The following is a 21650-nucleotide window of genomic DNA, read 5'->3' on the forward strand; positions in this document are numbered from 1 at the left end:
CGCCCATACTACCTTCGTTCGTGTCACGCCATTGCCGCATATTTTTACTCGAAACGTAAACAAGAGTCGCTTACCTTTACACCGTGATACTCCGTCGAAGGAAATTGCCGATTGGTGTGAAGTTATATGAGACCACAGCAGGAAATGAGTACGGTACGGTACTTAAGTCTGCAAGAAACGGCATCACCTATTCAACAGTAAACAATCACAGTTGTTCAATGCAAACAAATTTGGAAAAAAAAAGAAATTACCCGAAGGGTTACTGGTCAAAGTTTCGTTTGCAGTATGGTTTACATGGGCACCCTCAGTTCTCGCAACACTACATAGATGGATGCACTAGTTTTTGGCAATTATTGATTGTAATCAACAATTTTATTGCATTTCAATGGCAGTAATCGGTAGCTTACAATTTTTTACATCTATTCTGAAAATTTGGCTGCAATCGATTCAGGCATTTGATCAAACGGAGTTCTGGTTACTTTTTGACAGAATTTCAATAGCTGTCACAGCAGACGATAATACAGAGACATGTGACAGGGATATAAACGTAACGTGACAATCGACTACTATTGTATGATAGAATAGAAGTCACTGTATGTTATCACCGAACGCTATCAATCTCCAGTAACAGAAGTGCTGATAGGTAGTTACTTAAATTTAATTTTAACAAGATCCGGTGTGACGTGGGGTGGCGGGGCGAAGCCTCCGCCGCACCAAAGTCACGCCTTACCCTTACGCCGCGCCATATCATATTAGGTTTTTTTGGAATTTAATTTTTATTTAATGTTTGGATAGAAACATGCGGAAATATTCTTTTAATCTCTTTCTCGATTTCTGCTTATTACAATCTTCCGGAAACTAAGGGCATAAATTTTTTTTAAATGTTATTAATCCATCTTAATAATAGGCCTAATTTTATAACAGAATATTTTTATTATTCTATAACTATTCTATAGCTCTGTCTTTGTAAAACTATACCAATACTACTATACCAACTAGAATACCCTTAACATTCCCTTCGGGTACCTTGCGGCGTACGTACGCTGCCTACAGTTTTAAATAAAAAGATTTTCTGTCGTCTGTAAAATAACCATCTAGTAGTAATAGCATGAACTATTTTTATCCTTATAGAAAGAAAGATAAGCGTTCTCGGGCGGCCCAAAATTTTTATATTGTAATGCGTCTCATCTCAACAACAGCAACAACAACAACCTGATGCATGCCATCAATAATGGCATAATTCAGTGGTGCCGTTGAGGCTGAAGTCTTCAGTCAGTCAACTACCCTACTTGCAATGTCATATTGATTGCATGCATTCAAAATCTCTCTTTTCGGCAATTTTTTCCTGAACATCGCTTGAATAGATAATAAATTTGCTGCATATCCAAAATGGATACGTTCTGCTTCGACCTGAAAACATATCAAATTACACTTCTGTTTATAGTCGTCAATCGCGCGAACACAACACAGTCGACAATCTTGCACTGGCAAGACTCGGAAAAACCCAATTCGAATAAGTTTGAATTCATATTTCTCTGTAAAATTATATGTTTGTCTATCCGGAATGGATATGTTCTACTTCGACCGGCCTCGACCCAGTATCAACCAATCACCAAGTATAAAATTATACTCCTCTTTATTATTTACAATCGCCGTCAACTTTATGTTGAACTTTAATCGCGCGCAAACACACATATAATACGATGGCGAAAGTCTGGAAAAACCCAATTGAAGTGTGTCTCCCTTCAATCATGTATAAATACGCAATAAACCATGACAGTTCCTATTCAGTTTGAAATATATTCGTCGACAGGCTTGCCAGTAAAATTAATATTTGTCTCCGTATCCATTCTCATCTCATCAGCATATGTGGCAAGTTAGGCCTTTTATACCTATTACATTTACATTTTATTTATTTTCATGAAATGGATTAGAAAAATATTGTTATTTTCAATTTAATAGTAATTGGAACACAAATCTTTATCCCAGACTTTGATTCAAAATGGCAAAAATTCCGATGAGGTCTATCCTCACCATCTTTTGGGCTTTTGCCACTTGCTGCAATTGCCAATCAATCGGCCCTGGCGTTTCCTCTTCTTGGGCGAAACTCCAAATCTCACCGGATGCGTTAAGTTCCATGGAGTACGGCAACCTTCTCATTGACATTTACGAACACGCCAATAATCACAAGGCAAATCCCAGCGAAAACAAATATTTCTACTCTCCCATTGCGCTTTTGGACCACAAAAGCGCTGTTAGTGTATACAACAACGTCACTAAGCAACCAGAGATGAGATTCCGCATTTAAATGTGGAACGAAAAAGTCCAGAATGAAGTTGTGAAACATCTGTTCAAATCCGTCGATAAAGAAATACAACCATATAACGTGAAAATTATTCCGTTGGAGAATGTCATTCTTGCCAGCAAAAGACCCTCAGCAGATTATTCGCTATCGCCAATGTGGGCGAATTATGACAAGAGCAAGACCCTGAGGCTTTCTCTGTCGTGCTATGACCAGAAAGTCTGCGACGGAATGGCCAATGAAATGCGATCTAATCCCGAACAATTTGACCATTTCAAACTCCTCTACAGTTTGTCATCACAGAAGTCGCAAACCAAACATACGTCCATCACCATCGACAGCGTCATTTCCGGTCAAATGGTAACTGCTCTTATACAGAAATTTAAAAAGAAAAAAGAAATTTTTCTGACAGCCAACGACGAATGGAAATTGTTGACGGAAATTACCACCAACATCCGAATGGATACATTCGACGACTACGAGGTTGTAACTCCGGACACGGAGTCTCAAATATTAAGTATTTTAAAGGATTTGCTAGTCACGTCCAGGAAGACTATCAAAGAACAATGTGACAAAAAGTGGGACTCTGTTTTCTGGAAAGAGGAAAATTACCGGCCGGACAAAACGACGAAAACATTGAATGAAATCATCAAGAAACTGGACACTGAAACTCAAAAGAAATTGGCGGATATGTTTGAAGAAGAGGACAGGCAATCGGTATTAATGGAAATGCTAACTTCGAGTGATAAAGACGAGGAGACAAGACAAGAGGAAGAAATTCAACCTGTAAGTCAATCGGAAAATGCAGGTGAAAATGAAATTGAATCAACGGATGAAGAACAATTCAGCCGCAATCGAATCGAGAAATGTCAACTTGCAAAGAACCAGTTGGATGAGCAAAATCTAAATTTCAAGAATAAAGAAAGAATCCAGCACAATTACAACTCAAACAATTGGGCTGACATAGACGGAATAGCCTAATTTCAAAAATTTCAGAGAAAATGTCAAACGAATCTGATAGTTCACGGCGGAACGAAATTTTGAAGGAAGACGTGGCAAAGTTATTACAAGAAAGTAGAGACCACGTCCTTTGGGATGGAGAGAAATTCGTACCCAAACCCATAAAACTCGCCAGAATAAATTTGGCCAAATATCGCGGATCTCATCAATCGTTTCAGGATCGCAACGTCCTTCTCCGTTACTCGAACGCCGAACTGTCGGCGCCAATCAAATTTCTGGAACACGCAGAATTCAATGTCGTCAACGAATGGGAAAATATAAAGGACGAATTAAAAGGTTTTTAATTACAAAATTTTATTTTTAATAATTAAACAAATAAATGTAATCACATTGTAGAAACTAAAGAACTCTTATAAACAACTATTATGAACTTGGCGAAAAGCAATACTGAACTGATTAACGTGAAGAGTGATTTAGGCAACACGAGAATGGATTTGATTAATAAATTAGAAGGTAGGGTATGGTACTGGTATGCAGAATTATTGTCATTACTATTGAAATTTCCACTGGAAAATCAACGTATAATAAATGTTTTTATTACACACAGGGACTATGAATGAATTGGTGAAAACCAAAATTGACTTGGAGAAAACGACGGCCAAAACCGTCGACGATTTAATAGTAAACTTAAATGGTACTCTATTACTAAAGCCTCTATTGAAAAATTTGAAACAATAAACCAAATATAAATAAAACATTTTTTTTTAAGTGACTCAAAAAGGATTGACAGAAATGAAAATCATCACCGGAAATTTGTCAACGGTACTTTCAGGTAAATTAATCTTTCCTCGCAACCTTTTACTAATGAATAATAAACTTTAATTAATTGCAGAAACTGTGACACACCTTGGGAAAATGGACATTGAACGCGAAAACGCGAAAAATGATTTTACCAATACGAAAATCGATTTGGCTAGTAAAATAGAAGGTATTATTCTGAATTATTGCTGAATTCACACTGGTAACTTGACAGGGAATTCATCATAAATATGTTGTGATTACACACAGGTACTAGGATTGAGTTGGTGAAAACTAAAATCGATTTGGAGAAATTGACTACTGATTTAAGTAAAATGACGGTCAAAGCTGTCGATGATTTAACAGTACAACTGAATGGTATTTCATTATTATATATTGACAAATTTGAAGGTAAAAACCCCACAAAAAAAACTTTTTTTATAAAGCGACTCAAAAAGAATTAGGGGAAATGAAAATCATCACAGAAAATTTGTTAATGGAACATCAAGGTAAATCGATGCTTGCTTGAAATTTTGACTAACGAATAAAGAAGAAATAATTGCAGAAAGTGTGATAAACCTGGCGAAAACGGATATCGAACTGAATAACGTGAAAAGTGATTTTACCGACACGAGAATCGATTTGGCTAATAAATTGGAAGGTATTTTGAATTATTGTTGAATTTAAACTGCTAACTTGTCAGGGAACTCAATATTAGTAATATGTTATGTTGACACAGGTACTAGGATTGAGTTGATGAAAACCAAAATCGGTTTCGAGAAAACGACTGCTGATTACAGTGAAATGACGGACAAAAAAGTCGATGATTTAACAGTAAAACTAAATGGTATTTCATTACTAAAGTTCCTATTGAAAAAGTTTAAACAAAAATAAAATATAAAAAAACCTTTTTTTAAAGTAACTCAAAAAGAATTGGCAGAAATAAAAATCATCACCGGAAATTTCTCAGCGGAATTTAAAGGTAAATCGATCGTTGCCTCGAAACATTTAACTATGAAAAATAAATAAATAATTTTAGAGACTGTAATGAACTTGGCGCAAACGAATACCGAACTGACTAACGTGAAGAGTGATTTAAACAACACGAAAAGCGATTTTGCTTTTAAATTAGAAGGTATTTTCAATTAATTGTGAATTAGACAAAAACTAGCAGTTAATCACACGTAAAGATGTGATTGCACACAGGCACTATAGTGAAAACTAATAACGAAATAGAAAAAACGAATGCCGATTTCAAGAAAACCGTTGATGTTTTATCCAAAAAAATAATAGGTATTCTTTGGTATTAAAAATAAATTCATTATTAAATTTTTTAAATGCTAAATATCATACTTTTACTATTTATAAATTTTGCGACTGAGATAGAACTACCAGCAATGAAGATGAGCGTTGGAAATTTTTCATTGGAGCTGAAAGGTACATCCGAATTAAAACCAGAAATAACAAAATTAAAAATGTTTTCCTTATAAAAATGCATTAAAATATTCTTTTGTTTGCTACAATTTTTCTGCATTTTGGAAATTGGGAATGTTCTTTTTTGGGTTTCTTGTTACACGCAGGAAGTAAGCAGGAACTGACGCAAATTAAAATTGAACTGGAGAAGAAAGAGACTAAAGAGGAATTGACGAAAACGAGATCCGATGTTCGTAAAACTTTCAGCGAATTATCAACAAATTTAAATGGTATATCAATATGATTCTCAATATTTTTTTTAATGTACACCTTTCATCCTTACAATTCCATTTTTAAATTCATGTAATGACTGAAAAATAATTAATAGCAAATTAATTTTGTTTTCTGTGATTGTGTAGCAAATTCGCAACAATTAGGTCACGAACTAAAAACCACCGAAGACAAACTGAGAAATGAGCTGAGAGGTAAAATATATATTTATTTAAATATAAATGATTTTAATATAATCAAATGGAATGGTTTAGAAACTTCAAGTTACAAGGCCTCAACGTCGGATCTGAGCAATTTAGGAAAAGAACTGAGAGGCATAATTTATTTTTAAATAACTTTAAGTATAACTCATATTTATCAGTTAATTTCATGAAATTAAATGGCTCAGATGAGTTGAAGAAAACGAGGGTCGATTTCAGCAAAACCGTCAACGAATTAACAATAAATTTAAATGGTAGGCCTATTTCATTATTATTCAAAATATTACTTAATTGCGAGGCATAATTTATTTTTATAAATTTAAGATTTATATTATGTTTTAATTTTATCGAATGAAATGGTTCAGCAACTTCAAAAAAGCTGGAAACTACAACAACAAATTTGGCCTTAGCGAGATCGGAATTGAGCGGCACGAAGTCCACCATTGCGGATTTGACGACCAAATTAAATGGTAAATTTATTGTTTTGTTGTTTTCAATTATAAGTTAAAACTAATTTGAATTTAACAGCCAGAGGGGGTGAAATAGTCAACAGTAGAATAATGCCAACTTCATGTGAGGATCTGAGGCGAATGGGGCAGAAAATCAACGGGTTCTTTTTGGTGAAAGGATCGAAGAAGATGGAAACAGTTTACTGTGATTTTTATTCTAATGGAAATGGTACGACGTGTTATAGATTCCTGGTTATTGTTTGTCTAATTATTTTTTTGTGCAGCGTTGCAGAAATGGATCGGATACGCCGACGTCAAATCGGCGCCCGTCCATTTCTACGTCCAAAGAAATTCTGATTTTGGAACACAAAGCACTCCGATTCCGTTCGAGTTGACGAGGGTGAATGAAGGACACGCCATGGATTTATCATCAGGAAAATTCACGGTACCGCGACCGGGAATTTATTTCTTTTCATTCACGGGGTTGGCGCGATTTCCAGCTTCATCATCCTCTTATGTTTCTTTAGGAGTTAGTCTTTTTTTGAATGGGAATCAAATCGGGACGGGTTTGGTAGAAGAGACAAACACCATCGATAATCAATGGAGTCCGTTGACCCTCCAGTCGACGCTGAACTTAAAAAAAGACGATCGAGTTTGGGTGCAGATAAGTACCATGTCAACAGGGGTTAAATTGTATGACAGCGGTTCCCACCACACTCATTTCACGGGTTTCATGTTGGAGGAGGAAATTGTCGCGAACTTTTGAGGTTTTGGGTTCAACATCCGAAATGCGCAAAATGAACGTCGACCCGAACATTTTTCTTTGGATTTTTTTTTTTAGTAATTAATGGGGAATGGTTCCTTACTTCCTTCGATTCTAATTCATTAACGGGTGGGAATTTCTTTGCAAAAATTTTACTATGTACACAAATCATAGACTTTTAGAATACACAAACCAATTTTCCTTTTTCTATCTGTAAAAATGGAGACGCAAGAAGCAAAAAACCAATTTTGATTGCCGGATTAGCAAAATGCAGGCTGTGACGGAACGGACTATATGGAAATTCGCTTTTCTATCTAAAAAAAATAAGGGCAAGGGACGTAAAATACTTGTTTTGATTGCCATATATAAAAAATTGTTTTTATTTCATTTTTTTTCAATTTCGCTTTAATTAAACACGAAAACGATACGTTGACGATTATCTATTAAGATTTTTTCATTATTTCAATTGTAATTTACTTTTAATATCCCTATACTTTTAATTCGGATGGGATTAAGCAAAGGGAGTGGTAGGAAATTCGTTCGCTTTTAAATCAATAAGGAGTGGAAATTTCTTTACGAAAATTTAAATGTGCACATAAATAAACATTTAAATGCTCAGACAAATTCTCAAGTTTCTGACTGCAAAAGTGTGGACGCGACAAGTAAAAAACCGATTTTGATTGCCAGATTTACAGAATGACGGACGGACAAGTGCAATAAAATTCAATCGCATCTAATTCGTTTACGGATCGGAATTTAAAAAAAAAATGTGTCACAGTTACACGCGCATTATAGTTGCACATCGCAGCAGACAAATTCGCGTGTCTGTCTGTAAAAATAGTGGCAGAAGATAAGAAAAACTCGATTTAGTTGACAGATTAAAAAAAAATCATTAAAAATCGCAATTTTTAGTCACGAAAAATTGAAATATCAAAACGAGATTTTCAGGCAAAATGAAAATGATGAGTAAAATAAAAATTAAATAACGAGCCGAATGTCCAGTAGAGCAACATCTTACAACCCGAGAAGTATGGAAGATTGGCATACCGGAAGATTTTTAAAGATTCAATTAAAAATTTGCAGAAAAAGATCGGATACGCCGACGTCAAATCGACGAGACCCACTGGTTCACCGCAATGCATACTCCGATTACGTACGAATTAACCTAGGTGAACGAAGGAAATTCCATGGTTTTATCGTCGGGGAAGTTCACGACACCGCGACCGGGAATTTCTTTCTTTTCATTCACGGGAATCTTCAACACCTCGTTTTCACTTCGCAGATGGTCTTTATTGGAACAGTAATCGGGCATTGGGTTGCTTTTCAGTTGCCATTTCAGACCCAGTTTTGGAGATTTTCGGACCCGGGCCGAAATAAAGCCTTAAGGGCCGTTAAAAAAGGCTGAAAAAGGTAAACGTTGGGATGCCATGTAAATTTATTGGGGATTTGTTTTTAGACAAAACTCAAAAAATTTTCTCGGGCGAAAATCTCAATACCACGAGTCAATGACTCATAAAACGTACAATATATCAAATCATGAGAACCAATCGGATAGTTGGACGAAATGCTTTTTGTTTTCAACTTACTACTTTCATGCAGGCAGCTACCGGCAGGAAAACACGAGGATTGCTGATGAGGACGAACTGGAAGAATTTACGATTCGGTTGATTGGTTGAAGACAGGCTGAAGATAATTTAGGACCACAATAGAAAGCGCAAATTACGCAACAAACTTAGAAAAACGTTAGCACGTATTCTACAGTAATAAACGACAAAAATTGCTCAAACTCAATGCAACACACGAAAGTCGAAACCCTCGAAAGAAAAAATGGCTTTTTTATCGTCGTGGTGACAGAGCCATCTAGTTATAACGGGTTCAACTATTTTTTATTGATTTCGCGATTGTTTGTGCCAGAGACGTTTGAGCACATACAAATTAACAAGCTGTAACACTTCACAACTGATTCCTTTTGATCTAAATGAGTTAATTTCTAAAAATAAAAAAAAATTTTGAATTTAGAAATAAAAAATCAGAAGAGAAATGGTATGTTTTGGTTTCGAGAAAAGAGAAACAAGAAGAGCAGTAACAAAATGGGTGACACAAATGATGAAATAAAGCCAGTGAGTGCAAATGGTTCAGCCGATCGCATTTTCGCTACAAGATATCGTTCAAGTCTTAATAACCGTAGTCCTGTTATCTTCAGGTTGAGTGGCGTAGAATCCCCAAGGAGCGAATCCTTCCTTGCCACTTTCGTAACCTTTGCTGGGCCCACGGTAGACTTGGATCTTGGCACGGCCGTTGGCGTATCCCAGACCTTTGTATGCGGGAGCGGCATAGCTGGCTGCCGGTTTGTAAGGAGCGTCTAAACCCTGTGGGTAGGCAGCGGCCATGGCGACGATAACAGCCAAAAGAACGAACTGAAAACACAGAAAGGACTCGGAGTATAAAAAAATTAAGAGAAACAGTTGGAATGAAAGCAAATTAGACGACATACCAATTTCATGGAAGAATAAGGTTCCAAGAAGATAGAAATCGTTTACTGTAATTTTTTTCCTAATAGGAATGGCACGACGCGTGTTCACGTTTCCTGGTTATTTTTCTGATGTCTAACTCTTTTATTTTAAAAAAGGTTTCCAGAAATGGATCGGATACGTCGACGTCAAATCAGCGCCCGTCCATTTCTACGTCCAGAGAAATTCTTCATTTGTCACAACCGACACTCCAATTCCGTTCGATTTGGCCCAGCAGGTGAACATTGGAAAAGCCATGGATGTGGCATTGGGAATATTCAAAGCCCCAGTGCAAGGAATTTATTTCTTTTCATTCACGGAACTGGCGATGTTTCCATCTTCATCATCCAATGTTTGGTTGGGAGTTTCTCTTTATCTGAACGGGAGTAAAATGGGGAGGGGTTATGTTACTGAGACAAAAACTGCCGCTGTTCAATTTAGTCCGTTGACCCCCCAGTCGACGCTGAACTTGAATGAAGGCGATCAAGTCTGGATGGAGATTAATTTGCTGTCATCAGAGGTGAAATTGTATGACAGCAGTAACCACTTGACTCATTTCACGGGTTTCATGTTGGAGGAGAAAATCGTCGCATTCCTTTGAGTGTTGCTCAACCGAAATGCGCAAAATGATCACCGATTGACAATTGACACGGAAATGGATACTTTAATTGGATTAAATATACAAGGAGAATGGAAGGACATTCATTTGAATCCAATTCATTTAAGGGATGGGAATTTTTCTATAAAATGTTTAATGTAAATGCAAATTAACTTACTGAATACACAATTCAATTTTTGTCAACAAAAATGTCGACGCGGCCATTAAAAAGGAGGATTTCTCTTCGCTGCCGGCAGATGTAAATGAGAATTTTTTGACAAACTTTTGCTGTAAACGCATTGACCTACACACAGATATTTTAACCTTTTAAGTTTTAACTTTGAAAATCACTCACAATCACTCCTTCGAATTGATTCTCGCAAAATGTAGTCACCATGGGACCACAATAGAAAACACTGGAAACACAGTTCTAATTCAACAACAAATTGAAGACGGTTACCGACCACATATTCGCATCATATTCGCAGTCAGCATGTTGTACTTTTTTTTAGGGTATGTATACGTAGGTGCACGGGCCATGATGTTGTCAGCTGGGAATATTTTACAGTTTGACGGACGAGCAGCTAGTTATAAGTCTTACACAGTTCACACTTCACTGTCGTACCAGAACGTACTAACGTTCGACCTGTTGAGTAACAGAATTTTGTCGTCGTCTGTTAAGTAACAGTAACCATCTAGTAGTGGTAACATAAACTCGTCTTAAATGGTTCTGTGGTTGTTTTAAATGCTGATTCGTTATAGCGCATAAATTCAAACAGGGTGTATAATCCTTCATTCTGATTGAGACTGAAATCGTGATAGAAACTGGGAATCACTCCATTCAATGAGAAGATTAAGTTTTTTAGACAAGAATTTGAGGTGCAACAGCAAATTTTCGAACCAAACAAATGAATTAAACAACGAAAATGAATCTATAAATCTTTAGAGAAATGTTGTGTTTTATATTAAGGTAAAACAAAACTGGTATCAGCAAAATGGATTACGCAATTTAATAATTTAAGAAACACGAAAAATAATCTCAAAATGAATTATACATATCGACAATTCACATGAGTGCGAATGGTCCAGCCGACCGCACATTAAGTTCACAATATTATTTTTTTTTTAATTCTTAATAACCGTACGGCTTGTTATCTTCGGGCTGAGTGGCGTAGAATCCCCAAGGAACGAATCCATATTCACCGCCGTGTCCTCCCTTGCCTTCATAACCTTTGCTGGGCCCACGGTAGACTTGGATCTTGGCACGGCCGTTGGCGTATCCCGGACCTTTGTACGCGGGAGCGGCATAGCTGGCTGCCGGTTTGTAAGGAGCGTCTAAACCCTGTGGGTAGGCAGCGGCCATGGCGACGATAACAGCCAAAAGAATGAACTGAAAATACAGAAAGGACTCGTGTATATAACAATATTGCGACATGAGGAACCGAACGGTAAATTAGAAACAGTTGGAATGAAGGCAACGTATATACAACTTACTACTTTCAGGGAAGACATGATGATTGCTGCTGATGTTGGATGAGAACTGAATGAATTTAGAACTTGTCTGGTTGGCTTATATACCCGCCGAGTGAAGCTCAAAGGGATGGCCTGAATGAGGAGGAAAATTATTTGTAATTTCTCCTGCCTGTAAGCTGCTCACGAATCCACCCCACTTTGCGCATAGTCCTCAGTTCTTCGTACCGATAGCCGCGGGATGGAGGTGCCCTCACTCTTTTATCGGTTTACCACAAAAAACAGGTACCACTGTTTTTGCTATAGCAGTTTCCACGCAAAAATAATTTCATAATTCGTATAATGTTTCATTGCATATTATTTTCCCGGTCGCTACAGCCATCTAGATTATATATTCTGCAACTCGTTTTGGTTTCGTATGGTTTTGATTGCCATTACAGTTATTGTAATGGCAAACCAGGGAGGACGTTAGAAAATTGAAAACGTAATCCATGATGGCCGCCGTTCTTTTCTATCCTTTCCTCTTCATTTCATTTTGAGGCGAATTTTGAGGGCGTTGTAGTTGGATCGCCGGACGTGGTGCCATTTCTGCGTTTTGTGATTTTGTCAAGTGTTCCTTTCACATGCGGAATAAAACTTTTCGTTTTCATCGTCATCATTCTAAAGTGTCTCTTTTCAGCTTTCGTTGTTAAGAAAATCTGACAAAGTGGTGCCGAATAGTTACGCAGTCAGACGTGCTCTTGGTTTGTGCTGGGCAGAATTGGACTGATTGAGGAATTACAAGAAGAGTGTTAGCTTTTCTTTCACCTTTTTCTCGTGCAGTTTGTGAAGGTTAACAGCAGGCAGTTGTTTATGCACGCGTGATTTATTTCCCTATTTCCAAGTGTTAAGTCCTTGTTTATTTTTGCATGGTTTCAATTACAAAATTGAATAATGCCTGTACAAAATTTCAACCTCACCCCCCACTGAAGTGGATACTGGAGAACGCGTATTACCTTGACATTGGTAAGTTTCCCACTTCGTCTTATTAATGTTTTACACTTTTACCTGAAAAGTCGTTTTGGTCAGTAGCCTATTATTTCCCAAGGACTTCCCCGTAATCGTAATTATTATATTCACAAAAATAGGGAAGCTTGATCCGCGGTTTGATCAAGGTGGCCTTTTTCGGCTATTTTCATTTAGTTAATAATTGCAACAGTTGAGGTTGATGAAACCAATCACGTCCATCCTTTGCGATTCCTCGCATTTTGACACTTCTATTCTATCGGTTTTATAAAAATCTGTTGCGATTTCTGGTAGCGCATAATTGTGTTTGTTTTTCGTTGGTGAAACTTTAACTTTGCTTGCTTTGTCGAGGTTCTTTAACTTTGAGCTCCCCTACTTGGATAGCATTCAATCGTCCGCGCTATTTTTATTTTATTTTTTTCTTTTATTTTTAATCCTTTTTTATTGAATTCAACAAAAACAAAAAGATAACGAGAAGGGCAATATTTCCGGACCAATTTTGAGGCAATCAATTTTCTATTATTTACTTAGTTCGTTAATGTATCGAATAATTTTCATCAAACTACAAAAAGTGAAATTAACCCCAATCCCGTTGTGATGACTTATGATTTCCCATTAATAATCACAGTAAAAAGTTGCACTTGCAGTCATGTTATACACAGCAGTTTATTCATACTTTTGTCTGCCACACTACCCAATATTACGCCTTGAAGGCCGAGAAGTAGTAGCAGAATTAGTAGGAGGAAGGGAGCATGTCTGATCACTTGCTGCACTACTCCTAGATGAAAATGAAGTCCATTGTGAAAGACCCGACGTGATTAAGGGTTCGTAACCGAGCCTGTTACTGTTACCAGTAGGGCTAGGACTTGTGGTAGTGTTAAAGCCACTAATTTTTTCGCTTTTCGCTTCATCCACGTATTTCGCCACCTCAATCAGTGCTTTCTTGTCTGAATTGAAACATGCCACCGAATAACTCTGATGAGAAATTTCGTTGCGCATGTGGTACATTTGGTGGAACAATTTGTGGAACTTGTACCGATCACTATGAAATTTCTGCGGGATATAGTTCCGGGTTCCGGTTGATATTACTGCTGTCTTTGTAGTAATTCAAGACTTTGCTAAGATCTAAAGTGTCGTCGATATTTCTCGTAATCTGCCCGATTAATTCCCATAGAGGACCGTAAAGTTGTTGATGGGTGTTAAAGATCATTTGCGATTTCTTCAGATATTCTTGGTCGAAAAGTGGGTTAGGCACGTGTTGCCGGCTCCTTCTGTCAGCAGTGTCTGCATTTAAAAGAATGCAGCATTAGGTACATACGCATATAGGCTATGCAAATAAGTTAGACATACTAGGATTAGGAGTAAAAGGCGGTTGTCGTTATCGTCTCGACAAAACATTTTGTTCGGGAATTGCCAATCGTGTCGCATCATTCGACCATTGGAGTGATGATTCTCCATCTATACATACGATTCATTTAAAACATCAGACACAATTTTCCCATACTTTAATGTTATGTCAACTTATTATACCGCTAATATGCAGACTCGCTGCGTGAGTACCGCAAGACAACAAACCTGTGCCAGCCAGTAGAAAGGTGACAACAAACACACTGGTCGATATCAGTAACTGCACAATTGTGAAAATTCAGCAACAGTTAATCATATAGAAGGCTGATTACATTATACAAGCAATACGATTTTGTAGGTAACATGACTTACGTTTTTCATGTTTCTGGACGACAAGTAGAGAACTGTGTAGAGTGACAATTCAATTGATGGTGCAGACTACTTATTGTGGACCGTCTCGAAGGATTGAAACCCATCAACTGTCAATTTTATGGTTTATAACCGAATTTAAATGAAATCTGCCTCACTATAGCCTATAAGCAAATCATTTTACATAGGAAATTTGAAACGAATAATAAAGGGAAAGAAAAAAGAAACGACACCAGCACATGCAGCGAGAATGGCAACGGTCGGGTCTGGAAAAAAAAAACCAAGACAGATTAGATAAGTTATAACAAGTCGACACGTATAGAAAAAGCGACTGGATCGATTTCTCGGGGAAAAACGTTGTTTGGATGTCACGCTGGACATCAGTTATGACCCCTTTTTTTATTCGTTATACTAGTTTTACTGTGTTCCAATTTTCGTCGTCCACGTCTTCTAGCGAAAGAGTAACATTTTCTAGTTCCAAGAGTGCACTGCGAAGCTAAACAAATGTTTGGGAATAAACTAAACATGTAGACGAATTTCGCTTAGAAGACTGTTTATAGGCTTTACTCAGTATTCAGATTAGAGTTCTATAAGGTGACAACAAAATTCATTAATGACCATTATTTTGTTTTTATTCGTTAATAGACCCACAATGGCCTCCCTCAGGGATATAACCGAACCACCCGTAACATCAAAGGTCCAGCTGTTATAAGATCGCACTAGTTAGAAATATAACGCATAACGTGCCACAAGTGCAAACCATTTTGCAGGAGGAAAAAATCCTTTTCTTGTCTTATCATGATTCGCTTCTCCCAGCAAACCGACACACTGCGACTCCAACATGCAAACAGTGCTGAACGTCAGGCAATAGTAATAGCCTAACGTCTCAGTGCTAGAGAGCGCGAACGAAGATTTCTATTTATTTCGTCTCTTTCCAGTTTGTCTCCATCCGCGAGAATAGTGATGAGTTGTTTTTCAACTGATTTCGTCCCATTTTTTCCAGCAACTATACTTTTCAAAGAAGCAACCGCACATTGTCATTCTAGGGTATATCAGTATTAATTAACACATCATTCTTATAATTAATGCTAATGTTTTCAAATGCCATTTACAGATATGCATTTTGTTGCCATGTCTACTGATAAGAGTAGCATCGACTACTATATTTTCTGACCGGTTTTGCTTCCTCAGATTTGGAACTATCCAATCATTTAACCATATATCCTCAGCACCTCATCTTACACTGCCTATAATAACCTGTATTTTTTGCGACTTCGAACAGTCACCGAACTTAAGGTCAATTGGTCATCATCTGCTGACTTTTATGGAAGGCCGAATACGGTGACTACTACAACGCAGTGGAGCTGCATTTGTGTTATATGTTTTACTTCACAGGTAATGACGATATCATCCTTCGCTGTGGCTTCGGTCCATTTTCCGAATTTCGCATTAAAAAAACGACCAATAAAGGCGGTAAGAAAATCTTTTTCCTTTTAACTCACTTTAACGAGTACTAAAATCATTTTTTAACGTTTGTTTGACCATTTAGAAAAGCGTTGGGTTAAACCGTCACAGAGAATAAGCTGAGAAATGCGAACGTCTTCCCTTGCAGTTTAGTCTGAAAGGTGAAAAGTCCAAGGGGAAACTGGTACAGTTGATTTTCTCGACTGCGCCAAACCAAAGCCATTTCGGACCTTAGACGAAGCTAGATTTACCAGAACTTTGTTCTATTTCAGTAACCTTAATATATATAACTGGTTTTCGTTGATGAACCAAGAATAATGTTCTTCTCAACTTCAAAGACGAGATATTGTCCTGTAGGTGAAACAAGCTGATGATGCACTAATATATAAGAAAGTAACAACAACTTGGAATTTCCCATCTAAAAAAGGCGTACGTACGTCAGAGTCACGCTTCCATCCTCATATTTATCACGTTCATTTAGATTAAATGTTGGGTCCTTTGCAAGAAATGCCTCGCCTGATAACTCGTCCACCAGTCTTAGTTGAATAATTTATTCTAATTTCCATGAGAATTTAGTTTAGATGGTCATTGATTTTATGTTGTTTGCTGCGAAATCAACAGACACGTTAACCTTGGGGTACGCAGGAAATTTTCAACCGATGGGTGGTGGTGGGCTGATCGGTGGACAGGCAGGCAGGTGCGGCTTTGACTGGGAGGTTTCATTTTTCTCAAGCGCCAGGATTATATATCAAGCTGTGCTGCACGAAGGAATTCAGTCAGAATTTTTTGACGATTGAGTCGGTAGCATCACACAAAACCTTCTCGACAATCGGCTAACTCTTTCTGCAACCGCAGTTCGTTGCGCTATCCCAAAAGTAATATAATATTTAACAAAGCATCATCGTCATCAATATTAACCTGTTATTTTGACTGTTAAATTATAGATGAGGATTTTGTTGCCGATTATTTTACTGACTGGATGCGCTTGTTCAGAATTGGAATTGATGGCCGATGCTTTAATCGATTATACTCCATACAGCAAGGTCTACCAAGAAAATCCTCCGACTAAACTCTCATCCATCAAATACGAGTCTGCTTGCGTCAGTATTTACGACAGTCATACAACTTCCAGCCACAAATATATCTACTGGTACACGCCGATCGCTCTGCTAGAGAACAAGAACGTCCCTTCTTTTCATAATGAAACGACCGGTCAGAGAACTCTTTAAGTGTCAGTTTTGGGATCTGGAATCCGGAAGTCAAAATTAAAGTGGTCAAGCACCTCAATCAGATCCTCAGCCAACCAATCGAGCATAGTCAAGTGACTGTCTTTCCTTTCGACGGTGCCAGGCTGAACAGCCATCAAATGCAATTTGCAAGTTTCTCATTAACCAATGAGTGGATCCAATATCATAACGAGCGATCAGTCAAGTTTAGCTTGAGTTGCCCGACACGGGACGATTGCGAACAAGTGAGGACTGAAATGCGCGACTATCCTAAAAATTTTGAACATTTGCGACTTGATTTCAGTCCTCAAATTTTGAACGATGGTAGGCTGGTATTTTCCCCCTGAGAATTCAGAGATACAAATTTATCTAAGTTTACTTGCATTTCTAGATAAGCCTACTTGTTTCAAGGATGGGCTGGAAATATTTCCAGAAACTTTGCCAACACAAGTGAAAGGTTACATCCTAATGGATTATTTATTACTATCTAATTAGAGAATAAAATGACGAAGGGACTGATAGATTTTACTAATTAAAATTTAAAATGTTTAGAACTATTGGAACAGCTGATCGAATCCAAATTAGAGAAAGTGCTCAACATCTCCATAGAAGGTATACATGCATATTTTCAAACGAATTAATTATGAGTTATAAATTTATAGCATCATGTATCAATTAATGTAACCAAGGTTTTTTTTAGTTTTTTACCATTATTAATCGAAGAAGAAAAAGAATTAACCTGTAATTGTATAATTGTATGATTGAAATTTCAGAAACTAATTGGGATTTTGCAGAGAAACTCCGAGTCACTGAAGAAAATCTAGCAGGTAATGTTTATGATCATTGCAAGAGAGATCCTTCCGTTTCCTATTTGAATTTGTATTTATGTTTTATAATGTAATCGGAATGAAATGGCTTTAGCTACTTTTAATTATGTGCAAACTATACAACGTCAAATCTGACTAACGCTATGAGACCGGCATTGAACAGGACGAAATCCACTGTTGCGGATTTGAAGACCCAATTAAATGGTGAAATTACAAATCAGAATTTTGTTTCAATAATAATCCGAATAAATGAATGTAAATTTATTCCTTTTAAAGAAAGAACGAATGAAATTGTTGACATTAGTCAAATGCCGACCTCTTGTGAAGATCTTGAACAAATGGGACAAAAAGTTAGCGGATTCTTTTTGGTGAAAGGATCAACGAAGTTAGAAGCTGTCTACTGCAACTTTTATCCCAATGAAAATGGTAGCGGCCTACCACCTGTTCACGTTTCCTGGTTATTTGTTGTCTAATTCTTTTGTTTGCAGACAAACAAAAATTGATCGGATACGTCGACGTCAAATCACATCCCGTCCATTTCTACGTCCAGAGAAGTACTGCATTCGACACATTAAAAACTCCGATTACTTTCGATTTGACGCGGCTGAACGAGGGACACTCTATGGAATTAAAAAATGGGAAATTCACGGCACAGCGGCCAGGAATTTATTTCTTCTCATTCACGGCTCTGGCGGAGTTTCCAGCTTCATCATCTGCTGTGCATTTAGATGTTGGTCTTTATTTGAACAAGGTTTGGGTCGGGACGGGTTTGGTAGAAGAGACAAACACTGTCGAAGGTCAAAACGAACAAGTGAGCATTCAGTCGACACTGAAGTTGAAAAAGGACGATGAAGTCTGGGTGCAGATCGATTCCTTGTCAGAAGGGGTGCAGTTGTTAGACAGTAATAACCATCACACTCATTTCATCGGCTTCATGTTGGATGAGAAATTTTCCGAATCCCTTTGAGTGTTGATCATCCGAAATCGGCATAATGATAACTATTTTTTTTCATTGCATTATCCATCATGGGTGGATGAAAGGCAATTTCATTCGACTCTAATTTATTTTAAAAGGATTAAAATTTCTCCACAGAAATTTCTAGGTGTATGCAAATAAAATTTCTGAACAATTAACAGAATTCTTAATTTTCTATTAATAGAATGTAGACACAAGCGCGCGACAAATAAAAAGCCGATTTTGATTGCCAGATTTACAAAAGGTCAAACTAGAAATGACAAATTAAATTAATTAATGGATTTTAAATAATAAAAAATTCTTTTCACTTCTACAGCGCAGGCGCAGGCCTTCATGCTCCATCGACAACTTTATTTCCGTCAGTCAAATTAGTACTATCAGTTGTAAAAAAAAGTTTAATCCAAGAATCCATAGTTAAACAAATTCCTTTAAAACTGCCTCGACAGCGCGTAAATAGAATGTAGAGCTGACATAGTGACGTATTGATGGAAAAACCAAATGGGAAAACCCAGTAACTAATAAGACAAGATAGATTTCTCCGTAAAAACAAAATATGATAATTTTTTACTTTTTTCACAATTTCACCTTTTTGAGTGAGTGGGATAACGTAAGTAATAATTTTAATCTCTAACGAAATATATAAAACCATAAACACAACTATAAGGCTACTTTTTCGTATGATAAAAAAAATGTCATGCCGTCTCGATGCCGTCTGACTTAACAGGCTACTAATAAAAAGCCTTGAAACTAGGCGGAAACAATTATAGACCAGAGTTAACAAATTGAAATTGGAGTCACTGAACATCAACTGATCAACATTGAATTTGTGTTTTTTTTTATTTTCATGTCTGCGATTAAAATGACACCAAATAAGCGATAGCACGAGCATTATGGGAAACGAAAGATCCGATGTAAAAAAAAATATGCAAAGTAAGCATTTGAAATGTTGGGATATGTTGATAAAAATCTTTGCTTGTGTCATCGAAATAGTTCGATTTCATACCATCATTACCGCTGTATGGGAAACCCTTTGGGGAAAACCAAGAGGTCACGACGAAGTTCAAAATAACTATGTATATATACCACTCTCAAATAAGTTATTTTCTGTATATTCGTCGAGATTTTGCCGTGGCCAGAGAGTAAAGAAGAATGGGTAACTTTTCAGGTTTAGCAGTTATTCAGTTATTTTGCCTTCTTTTGGCTTGTTACACTTGCTCATCGGCTGGATTTAGTTTGGGAAACGAATATTTCCATTTATTGGGAGACAATTTTGTGAGTAGTATTTCTTATTGTTAGTTTCTTATTTAGTATATCTTAATTGTTTTTTGTATTAATTCGAAGAAAAACGAAGAATCCTATAAGAATGAGGTCGTGAATTTGGAGTTGAAAGTGGATCGACTAGAGGCTAAAGTTGAACAACAAGAATCGCAAATCGCTAGCCTGATTAGTAAAGAAACGGAGATGGAGAAACAACGGAATTTAGGAAAGGCAAAGATTGAGGGAATGCCCAAGTCGTGTGAAGATTTATGGAAAATAGGACACACCCTTAACGGAATTTCCGCTGTTAAGGGAAATAAGAGCATCGAAATTGTCTACTGTGATTTCACTAAACAGCCCAACGAAGACGGTATAGAGCGTACAGCATTTTAATGTTATTACATAAGTCATTAATAATTTGTTGTATTATTGGCACTAATTGTTATATAATCAGGTTTTCAGAAATGGATCGGATACGCCGATATTAAATCAGCGCCCGTCCATTTCTACGTCCAAAGAAATCATTCATTCACCTCGACAAAAACTCCGATTTCTTATCATTTGGCGCGAGTCAACGAAGGACACGCCATGAATTTGCAATCCGGGAAATTCACGGCACCGCGACCTGGAACTTATTTCTTCTCGTTCACGGGACTGGCGAGCTATCCATCTAGCGAGGGAACAAATTATGTAGATGTGACTTTTAATTTGAATGGCGACGCCGTCGGAAAGGCTTGGGTTCACGAGGCAGACGTCACATATTATGACGACAATCCGATGTCACTGCAATTGACATTAAACTTGAAACAAAATGACGAAATCTGGTTGGAAATTGGTTCCAAGTCGGAACGTGCGATGCTGTTTGACGACAGGCGCCATTTCACCCATTTCACGGGTTTCCTGTTGGATGAGGAAATCGTCGCCTCCCTTTGAGTCATCCGGAATGCGAAAAATGAAAATCGACTGAGAACTGAAACGGAAATTAATTTTCTTTATTGGGTTTTATAAGGGGGAATGAAAGACAATTAATTTCATTCTCTTTCATTATGGGATAGGAATTTCTTTGTAATATTTTTAAAATGTACGCATATTAGATGCACTAAATACATTTTCCTTATAATCAATAACAACGTTTTCAAATGCCATTTACAGATGAGTGTATTTTGTTGTCATGTCAATGATAGCTGCGCACCACTTTCTTCTGATCGGTGTCTTTAATCTTTATGTGATGTGGGAAACGTATAAATTATATGTTTAAAATGTAACTGCAGTTAACATCTTTTATTTTTTATTGCTCTTAATCCTCTGATACAAAGTAGCGAAATCGTAAATAAATTAGAAACCATTTCTCGTTTTCGATAGGACAATTGAGTTCCGAAACGAGCGCTAGGTGGCGTGGTGCTGTTTTGTTGATTTTCTGTAGAA

General features: G+C 37.1%; 4 protein-coding genes, 1 long non-coding RNA gene and 1 pseudogene across 5 annotated transcripts in view; 4 read left to right on the forward strand and 2 right to left on the reverse strand.

The window, feature by feature from the left end:
- LOC124336700 overlaps positions 1-21650 on the reverse strand; it is a 580524-nt gene that overhangs the window by 423934 nt on the left and 134940 nt on the right. The window lies entirely within an intron of this gene.
- Positions 1783-7382, forward strand: LOC124336128 (myosin heavy chain, cardiac muscle isoform-like). Its single transcript, XM_046789800.1, has 21 exons — positions 1783-1869; positions 1990-3598; positions 3659-3775; positions 3870-3956; positions 4032-4094; positions 4155-4250; positions 4331-4438; positions 4507-4569; positions 4626-4721; positions 4800-4907; positions 4980-5042; positions 5100-5195; positions 5267-5353; positions 5447-5497; positions 5641-5763; positions 5893-5958; positions 6019-6078; positions 6153-6218; positions 6330-6434; positions 6493-6642; positions 6698-7382. The coding sequence occupies exons 3-21, from the start codon at positions 3688-3690 to the stop codon at positions 7177-7179; spliced, it is 2058 nt and encodes a 685-aa protein (XP_046645756.1). The 5' UTR covers positions 1783-1869; positions 1990-3598; positions 3659-3687; the 3' UTR covers positions 7180-7382.
- On the forward strand, positions 12160-17990 carry LOC124336448 (annotated as a pseudogene).
- On the reverse strand, positions 13229-14630 carry LOC124336564. The gene is made up of 4 exons (XR_006917049.1): positions 14479-14630; positions 14290-14386; positions 14110-14217; positions 13229-14043 (listed from the first exon to the last, which is right to left on the reverse strand). It is a non-coding gene; the product is annotated as an uncharacterized LOC124336564 (long non-coding RNA).
- On the forward strand, positions 18081-19118 carry LOC124336438 (collagen alpha-1(X) chain-like). Its single transcript, XM_046790248.1, has 3 exons — positions 18081-18196; positions 18269-18418; positions 18481-19118. The coding sequence occupies exons 1-3, from the start codon at positions 18136-18138 to the stop codon at positions 18957-18959; spliced, it is 690 nt and encodes a 229-aa protein (XP_046646204.1). The 5' UTR covers positions 18081-18135; the 3' UTR covers positions 18960-19118.
- LOC124336383 lies at positions 20072-21490 on the forward strand. The gene is made up of 3 exons (XM_046790165.1): positions 20072-20240; positions 20310-20595; positions 20680-21490. Exons 1-3 carry the CDS (start codon positions 20118-20120, stop codon positions 21156-21158), a joined length of 888 nt encoding a protein of 295 aa, XP_046646121.1. The 5' UTR covers positions 20072-20117; the 3' UTR covers positions 21159-21490.

This window comes from Daphnia pulicaria, chromosome 4 (genome assembly GCF_021234035.1).
Source record: "Daphnia pulicaria isolate SC F1-1A chromosome 4, SC_F0-13Bv2, whole genome shotgun sequence".
In the NCBI taxonomy this organism is placed as follows: Eukaryota; Metazoa; Arthropoda; class Branchiopoda; order Diplostraca; family Daphniidae; genus Daphnia; species Daphnia pulicaria.

Excerpts from the sequence above, each read along its gene's own strand:
- LOC124336383 (XM_046790165.1), top strand. The coding sequence starts at position 20,118 with ATGGGTAACTTTTCAGGTTTAGCAGTTATTCAGTTATTTTGCCTTCTT. Across the intron at positions 20,241-20,309 it reads ATTTATTGGGAGACAATTTT|AAAAACGAAGAATCCTATAA; the intron begins GTGAGTAGTATT and ends ATTAATTCGAAG. Across the intron at positions 20,596-20,679 it reads TAAACAGCCCAACGAAGACG|GTTTTCAGAAATGGATCGGA; the intron begins GTATAGAGCGTA and ends TTATATAATCAG.
- LOC124336438 (XM_046790248.1), top strand. The coding sequence starts at position 18,136 with ATGAGACCGGCATTGAACAGGACGAAATCCACTGTTGCGGATTTGAAG. Across the intron at positions 18,197-18,268 it reads TTTGAAGACCCAATTAAATG|AAAGAACGAATGAAATTGTT; the intron begins GTGAAATTACAA and ends TTCCTTTTAAAG. Across the intron at positions 18,419-18,480 it reads CTTTTATCCCAATGAAAATG|ACAAACAAAAATTGATCGGA; the intron begins GTAGCGGCCTAC and ends TTTTGTTTGCAG.
- LOC124336128 (XM_046789800.1), top strand. The coding sequence starts at position 3,688 with ATGAACTTGGCGAAAAGCAATACTGAACTGATTAACGTGAAGAGTGAT. Across the intron at positions 3,957-4,031 it reads TTTAATAGTAAACTTAAATG|TGACTCAAAAAGGATTGACA; the intron begins GTACTCTATTAC and ends TTTTTTTTTAAG. Across the intron at positions 5,498-5,640 it reads TTTTTCATTGGAGCTGAAAG|GAAGTAAGCAGGAACTGACG; the intron begins GTACATCCGAAT and ends TGTTACACGCAG.